Source organism: Lolium perenne, chromosome 6 (assembly GCF_019359855.2).
Source record: "Lolium perenne isolate Kyuss_39 chromosome 6, Kyuss_2.0, whole genome shotgun sequence".
NCBI classification, from domain to species: domain Eukaryota; kingdom Viridiplantae; phylum Streptophyta; class Magnoliopsida; order Poales; family Poaceae; genus Lolium; species Lolium perenne.
Genome location: NC_067249.2, coordinates 130,810,042 through 130,818,843, shown reverse-complemented (window position 1 = coordinate 130,818,843; position 8,802 = coordinate 130,810,042). Strand labels below are relative to the sequence as shown.

The window sequence follows — 8,802 nt, the reverse complement described above, 5'->3', positions numbered from 1 at the left end:
TGAACGATACCTCCCTCGCGGGCCGATCTGAACGACCCTTGCTCCGCGCCACTGCCGATCACTGATAGACTCTTTCTTTTCTAAAAATAGAAGTTAACTCCAGCCAATCCGACGATCGATCGGCAGTTCGGCGCTGTAAACAAACAGCGGACGTACGCATGGGGATTCGAGCTAGAGCACGTTTTCTTGCTGGAAAGTTGATTTCTTGCAGCTGTAGTGGCACTGGAGGTCCAGCAGTGAGTGTCAGAGCCACACGGATCTCAAGGCGTCGGTCGAGTAGTTAGCTAGCTCGGCATGTAGTGCTTCCATGGCATGGGGCTCGCGTGGCATCTCTCCCGTCGCGTCTCGCTTTCCTCTCTATATATGACGAGCCAGCGACGTACCTCTAGGCATTGTAAGTTCAGTGGTAGCTCCCTTAGATCTCTCTCCCTCCAGTAAGCAGAAGCTAGCTTAGCTAGATCTGCTACTCGGTAGCGGTAGGCCAGAATTGAGGTATGTCTTTACCGGCGCCGGCCGGCGGTGGCGACATCGCGGGTCGTCTAGCCGACCCACTGCTGGCGGCGTCGATCGACGACGGTGACATCGTGGTCAGCGCCAAGGACAGGTACTGGGTACCCTCCGACGAGAAAGAGATTCTGGCGAGGCAAGACTGCGCTGCCGGGACGCCTCCGCTGCTCTACCGGACGTTCAGGGTCAAGGGCTTCCTCATCAACCTTTACAGGTGCGTGTCTCACCTCTGTTCCGCCTTCCTTTTCAAGTATCAAACTGTTGAACTTCGTAAGTCTAAATGTATGGAATGCGCTTCACACACTCAAACGAAGATTCACCGTGTTGGCCTCATCAGTCTAAAATTCACACAATGCTTGCCTGAATTTGATGCACAGTAACGGCCCGCGAGTGATAGTTTTGTTAACCCAAACGCAGTGCTACACTGCTACTATCATAAGTACTAACAGTAACGTGCTGCGATCTCGGGGACACAATCAGAACGTGCCGACAGGGATATACTAGGCAAAAGTTGCAGGCACTCCAATAATGCTGCAGTGCTTAACCAGTGACCAGTGCCGCTCAGGCGTACGTCGGCTACAAAACAAAACATGCACCGACGCAGCAGGGTACGGCCACGAAGATACTTACTACTAATGTAACACTTAATTTTGTCTATATACATTCCATTTTAAAATATCTGAAAGATCTTAGGTTAATCAGAGGAAGTACTGAAACTAGTTAAAATAGTGCTTGAAGTGTACACTAATACTGCAAGATGCCATCCAGAGAGATTTCTAGGTTCGGAGTCTTTTTTGTTTGTTTGAGATCTCTAGGTTCAGGGTCTAACGCTGCAAGAAAGTTTTGTTAGCAAATGCTACTTTGCTCATTCATTCTCGTACACAAATCTGCCTTGTTGTAGCCAGTGCATTGCAGAAAAATGTCTGAACTATCAACCTTTTTCCACAATCGCTTCTTTTTTCACGAGCCACCGCAAAGGTACAAACTTTTCGAAATACTATACCTGTATAAATTACTACAGTACAATATTCGCAAGTGTGGCTTTTCTTACAAGTATTTTATGTTCAAAACTATTACTATTTTAATTGAAGAGCACGTGAGCTTTGCAACTTGGCACTTTGTGTAGGTACATGTACTGACATTATGTTTGCATGCAACAGGTTGTTGACCCTGATTAGAGTTATGGTGGTTATTCTATTTTTCATTTGGCGTATGGAGCACCGATTCTCAGACTCAATGTGGTTATGGTGGATCTCGGTGGTAGGGGATCTTTGGTTTGGGGTAACTTGGTTACTAAACCAAGTGACTAAACTCAAGCCTAGAAAATGTGCTCCCATGCTATCAATGCTGAGAGAACAATTCGATTCGTCCAATGGAATCTCTGATCTCCCCATCCTAGATGTGTTCATAAACACCGTCGACCCGGTGGATGAGCCTATGCTTTACACTATGAACTCCATCTTGTCGATCCTGGCCACAGACTACCCGGCCGAGAAGTATGCCACATACTTCTCGGATGACGGTGGATCGCTGGTCCACTATGAGGGGTTGCTCGAGACCACAAAGTTTGCTGCTTTGTGGGTTCCATTTTGCCGGAAACATTGTATTGAGCCTAGGGCCCCTGAGAGCTACTTCGAGAGGAATGTGCAACCGTACACCGGGAACGCGCCTGGTGACTTCATTGATGACCATAGGCGAATCCGTGCAGAGTATGAAGATTTCAAGGCATGCTTGGATGGGCTTTCTAGTGTCATTGAGGAACGATCGAAGGCGCGGAATAGTGCGAACACGAAAGGAAGACATGTAAATGCAACTTGGATGTCAGACGAAACACAATGGCAAGGAACATGGATTGAGCCTGCCAAGGGCCACAAGAAAGGACATCACCCTGCAATTCTTCAGGTAAAAACAAACAAAAAATTTCCATGCTAATTTTTTGTATAAACAATGTTCTTTATGTTTTCAAGTAATAATTTCTTGGAAGTTTCTAAATCTAAATTTTCTGAAAAAATAGTGCAAGACATATGTTTATGTATAAGTTCCCAAATCTTATGTACAGCGCTAGCATTCTGCAGGTTGGTGTGTGTAATTTAGCAACTATATCAATTAGTAACAATTTCAAAAAAAAATAGTAACAGTTCAAGCTTTAAAACGTGATTAGCATTTGTTACTACCAGCATGACGGCCTCCGAAGAAACCAACAACCAAAGCCGACCCTGGCCCTGGAAAACGATGGTGCTAGATTGGGAAACACTACATGCCCGGACCAGCATGACGGCCTCCGAAGAAACCAACAACCAAAGCCGACCCCGGCCCTGGAAAACGATGGTGCTAGATTGGGAAACAAAAGATCTCCCTGAAAAACGATGGTGCTAGATTGGGAAACAAAAGATCCGGCGGCTCCACATACGAATCAAGGAGAAGAGCTTCTCCACCGTCAATCCTCCCACCCGCCATGGATAGGAAAAAAATTATTGGAAAGAGAAAGCAACTCAAATATGGAGGCAGTCCCTCGTCCCTCTCACCTCCGGCCACCTTGGCTGCAGGCGATGGGGAGAAGTAGACCGAAAACCGACGCGCGGAGGGAGGTGTGAAGGGAGTCCGCCGCGTGCATTCTCCTCGGATTTCATGGGCGGCAGCCGCTCCATCTGAGAGCTGCCGTCCTGACGCGCTGGCCATGGCTGTTCTATGGGCGGAGGCAGCCCTCCATCTGAGTGCCCCCGTCCCGACGCGCCGGCCATGGCAGCTCTCTGGGCGGTGAGCCGCGCCGACGGAAGGGATCCCAGGCGCGGGTAACCCAGGGCAGCGACAGGGCGTTGGGAGCCCGGCAAATACTCGGCCGATGGAGATTTATTGGCGCTCGTGGATAATTTCGGTCAAACCATCAAAGCGGTGCACGGATGAGGAAAGGAGAGAAGGAGGTAGGGTCTACCATTAGATTTTTTCAGATGAGTGAGAGAGGACGTAATAAACCCACCAGGCAGTAATGTCTGCCTCAATCACCGGGAAGAAACGCAACAACCGGTTGCCGGTTGCCTATCCACACTTAAGTAAAAATGAAAGGAAATACTACCAATTGGTCAAACTAAGCAAACGATAAGATAGGAGGTACGTGTCACTGAATGCGTGGATGAAAAGGAAGGAAAACTGCACATCTACAGTGGCCGGTTAATGAGGATGCGTGAAACTGTCTTGCTTTTATATAGGGTATAGATTCACCAATAGACGGTTCGGATTATTGTTTGCTGACATATGATTGTTCAACAGGTCATGTTGAATCAGCCCAGCACTGATCCTCAGTTGGGCAAGCCAGCAAGCTCCGACCACCCTCTCGATTTCAGCGCCGTCGACGTGCGCCTCCCGACGCTTGTGTACATTGCCCGAGAGAAACGGCCGGGGTACGACCACCAGAAGAAGGCTGGCGCCATGAACGTGCAGCTGCGCGTGTCTGCGCTGCTGTCCAACGCGCCCTTCATCATCAACTTCGACGGCGACCACTACATCAACAACTCGCAAGCCTTTCGCGCCGCCATGTGCTTTATGCTGGACCCGCGCGACGGCGACGACACCGCCTTCGTCCAGTTCCCGCAGCGCTTCGACGACGTGGACCCCGGGGACCGGTACTGCAATCACAACCGCATGTTCTTCGACGCCACCCTCCTCGGCCTCAACGGCATCCAGGGGCCCTCCTTCGTCGGCACCGGCTGCATGTTCCGCCGTGTCGCGCTCTACGGCGCCGACCCTCCAAAGTGGCGGCCCGACGATGCCAAGGACAAGGTATTGCAAAGGCCGAACGTTTTTGGCAAATCGACGGCGTTCATCAACTCGATGCCTTCGGCGGCGAACCAAGAACGATCCATCGCGTCGCCGGCGACGCTTCAAGAGACGTCGGCGACGGCGGAGCTTGACGACGTGATGACGTGCGCGTACGAGGACGGCACGGAGTGGGGCAACGATGTGGGGTGGGTGTACAATATCGCGACGGAGGACGTGGTGACCGGCTTCCGGCTGCACCGGAACGGGTGGCGGTCGACGTACTACGCCATGGAGCCAGACGCGTTCCGGGGCACGGCGCCGATCAACCTCACGGAGCGTCTGTACCAGATCCTGCGCTGGTCCGGCGGTTCCCTGGAGATGTTCTTCTCCCGCTTCTGCCCGCTCCTCGCGGGCCGCCGGCTCCGCCCCATGCAGCGCATCGCCTACACCAACATGACCACCTACCCGGTGTCCACCTTCTTCCTCGTCATGTACGACCTTTTCCCGGTGTTGTGGCTCGTCCACGGCCAGTTCTACATCCAGAGGCCGTTCCAGACGTTCGCGCTGTTCGTCGCCGTGATCATCGGCACGGTGGAGCTGATCGGCATGGTGGAGATCAGGTGGGCGGGGCTGACGCTGCTGGACTGGATCCGCAACGAGCAGTTCTACATCATCGGCACCACGGGTGTGTACCCGATGGCGCTGCTGCACATCCTGCTGAGGTCCCTCGGCCTGAAGGGGGTGTCCTTCAAGCTGACGGCCAAGAAGCTGACAGGCGGCGCGAGGGAGAGGCTCGCGGATCTGTACGACGTGCAGTGGGTGCCGCTGCTGGCGCCCACAGTGGTGGTGATCGCCGTGAACGTGGCGGCCATCGGCGCCGCGGCGGGAAAAGCGATCGCCGGGCGGTGGTCGGCCGCGCAGGTGGCCGGGGCGTCGACCGGGCTGGTGTTCAACGTGTGGATGCTGCTGCTGCTCTACCCGTTCGCGCTCGGGATCATGGGGCGCTGGAGCAAGAGGCCCTACATCCTCTTCGCTCTGCAAGCGGCCGCGGTCGCTGCCGTCGCATCGGTGTACGCCGCACTCGCCGGCTCCGTGCTATATTTCCATTCGTGATCTTTGTTCAGTCTAAGCTAGTTTGTTTTTTTGTCAAATAATGCTGCAAACTCTGTAGCAGCTCTGGGTCAAGCAGCTTATTAATTGTGTAGTATTAGGAACCTTGTAGCAGCTCTGTGCTTTCCGGAATACTAAAGAGCTTTAAGGCCATCTCCAGCCGGCAGGATCCAAATCGGTGATTCAAATAATCTGATTTTGTCTGTTTGAGTTATGCCGTTGTGGTTTCCTTAGAATTTGGTATGTGCCGCAATCCCAGCCGTCTCCCGACGAGGCTTTCAGGATATCTTTTTTTCATCCGGATGGATGAAAACTGCTCAGTCGTGTCCCCGCTTTCTCGTTTTCGTTCGGATTGGCCTTTCATCCTTTCGAAGAGCCCAGGCTATTCCCGGCCCCCCGGGGAGCGCCTGGGGACTCCAGACGAGAGAAAAATGGGGAAGGGCCCGCTCTGTCGGCGAGAGAACAGACGAACCCCACCACTTTGTCGACGCAAATCCCTCCTCCCCTCCCGTTGCTTTGTCGCCGCCGGCACCACCCCTCACCAATCCGCCGGCCGGTTGCCTCAACTACGTTGTTCCTCCACCCGACAGCCTATATTCCACCGCCCGTCGTGCCCTCTGCATATTTTCCGCCGTCGGGCAGCTCCCTCGCGTCGCTCCTCGTCGACACACCCGACAGGTGTTCGTCCAATTGCCTGGCCGGACATGGACTCCAATGAGGAGGAGGAGCAGATGTTCGCCGAGATTCTTGAAGAAGAAACGACAGCCGCCGCCCAAGACGAGGAGCACATGCTGATCCTAGCTTGCTTGTCCGGCTAGTACGCCTAGGCGGCCATTGGTCGCCGTGGTGGGTCGGCACCAGGTCACCAGAAATGCAAGGCAGTGAATGGAGGGCTACTGCATGCTCTACGCCGACTACTTTACCGACGATCCATTGCATGGTGAGGCTGTTTTTAGGCGTCGTTTCAGGATGAGCCGGAAGCTCTTCCTGAAAATTGTGTATGCCCTTCGAGAGTACGACTCCTATTTCAGATGCAAGTTGGATTGCACCGACATGGCAGGGTTTTTTGCCCTCCAAAAGTGCACGGTGGCTATGCGGATGCTGGCATATGGAACTCCTGGTGATTCTACCGATGACTATCTTCGGATGGCGGAGTCCACCGCCCTTGATTGTTTCTACCGGTTCTGCAGGGCGGTGCTAGCAATGTTCGGGGACATCTACTTGAGATCACCGACTGTCGAAGACACTGCTAAGATCCTCGCTGTCAATGAAGCTCGAGAATTTCCAGGGATTCTTGGAAGCATTGACTGTATGCATTGGAAATGGAAGAACTGTCTGTTTGCCTAGCAGGGAATGTACAAGGGTCACAACAAAGGCTGCACTGTGATACTTGAGGCAGTGGCTACCCACGATCTATGGATTTGGCACTCCTTCTTTGGTATGCCGGGATCCAACAACGACATCAACGTCTTGCAGTGCTCGCCGGTCTTCTCCAAGCTTGTTGAGGGTCATGCTCCCCCGGTTAACTTTGTGATCAATGGTCGGCAGTACAACAAGGGATACTATCTTGCAGACGGTATCTATCCAAAGTGGGCAACATTTGTGAAGACTATCTCAAGCCCCGCCATTCCAAAGGAGCAACAGTTTGATAAGGAACAAGAAGGTTGCCGAAAGGACGTCGAGCGTCTATTTGGTGTCCTCCAGCAGAGATTTGCTGTAGTCCGGTTCCCCGCTTTGACTTGGTCCAAAGATCAGATGTGGGAGGTGATGAACTGTTGTGTGTGCTTACACAACATGATTATCGAGGATGAGCGGAAGCATCCGTTCCTACGAGCGAGCTAGCTGCACCATATGATAGAGAGGGTCCTCTGGCACAGCCTAACCACCAGGTGTCAGCATCGTGGGTTGCGTTCATCGCTATGCGTCAGGAGATTCGAGACTCCACAATGCATCAACAGTTGCAGGATGATCTGGTGGAGCACATATGGACGCTTCGAGGCAACACCAACTAGTTTCCATTTGATTTGTTTGAAAACTTTTCTTGTTTTGTTGAACTGTAACGTTTATTTGTAATAATAAGCCAAATGTTGGCAAAACTGGTCAAATTCACCGAATTATGCAGGAAATTTGGCATCTAGGGACGTTTTCCTCTAAAATCACCCAAGCCCGGGTGTCTACCGGGGACACGGCTGGAACTTCGGTGCTCCCTGGGCCAAACTTTCGGCCAATCCGGCGCTAAATAGCGCCGGATTTTGGCCCGAGGAGCCCGGACGGCTGGAGATGCTCTTACCCTTCAAGTGTTAATTGCGCATCAGTGATTAAATTCTTCATATGCTCGCCGAAAAAAACGAATGCCTGTTGGGCAATGTGGAAGAGAACGGCGGTCACCAGCGCGACGACGTAGATGGAGGTCTCTCGACAATTCGGCAGCACCATGTGGCAAAAGAGCCAACTAGGCCGGCCATGGTTGCACCCGTGCACAACCAGAGCATGCACAAACTGCTAGTCGCGTTGTCGCGCCTCGCTCTCCGCCTCCGGGATAGGCCGCATCGCCGCCCACTTACCCCGACCGAGCCACCGCTCTCGAGGTGTCCCTCCGCCTTCATCGGCCTCTAGAGGAAGGACAAGCCAGACGCCCGCGCTTGTCCGACTCAACCCGTACGTGATTTGGTGAACGGATGGGTCGTGTGCGGACAGTCGCTCCGTTTAAGTCTTCCCGCTGGAACCAGTTTTTTATCTGGGTGACCAGCAAGATAAAAAGGGCTTAGTCAGATCTGATTGGCTCTCCCTGGTGGATTCATCTCTAGCGGGCCGACCCATTCTGTTCTGGGTCGTCCGAAACGGTCCGCGGATCGGTGGAAAGGTTGCGCACCCATTCTAGCATTTCATAGCTTTTGAAATCGCCGTGGCTAAAGCCAATAGCCCGCTATTTTAAACTATGATTTCACCATCTCCCCAAAAACAAAGAGACTACTCACATAAAGAGATACAAGGCATGATAATTGCAATGGTATGTACCAGTGCAATCCACAAACGTTGAGATTACAACAAGATGAAAGGGGGAATCAATGGAGGGCGTGTAGATGATGATGGTGTTGATGGAAATTGATGTCGGTGCTTTCTTCTCCCAAGCCTCCTCTTCTTCTCCCTACAATGGTATGGTGGTGATGGTGGAGATCTTGTGGTGGCGGCTATGGAGGTTGTGGAGCGGCAGGGCTCCGTTGTGGCTACGCGGATGAGTGATTGCTTCTCTCTTGGCTCCCCACTCCTTTATATAGGCCTAGGAGGGTCCACCTTAGCCCCCAATACCGCCCAAATGACCTAGGGAAGGTCTAGGGACGGTCGGGAGCAGATTAAGTGAAGAAGCATGGAAGTTCACAAGGTTTCCGTCACTTGGAACCCGTGGTATGGTCAGGCGGTACGGCCGGA

General features: G+C 52.6%; 1 protein-coding gene across 1 annotated transcript; it reads left to right on the top strand.

Moving 5' to 3' along the window:
- Window positions 1-246: 246 nt before the first annotated feature.
- On the top strand, window positions 247-5,564 carry LOC127334541 (probable mixed-linked glucan synthase 9). Its single transcript, XM_051361027.2, has 3 exons — window positions 247-721; window positions 1,668-2,409; window positions 3,775-5,564. The coding sequence occupies exons 1-3, from the start codon at window positions 495-497 to the stop codon at window positions 5,374-5,376; spliced, it is 2,571 nt and encodes an 856-aa protein (XP_051216987.1). The 5' UTR covers window positions 247-494; the 3' UTR covers window positions 5,377-5,564.
- The last annotated feature ends 3,238 nt before the right edge of the window (window positions 5,565-8,802 follow it).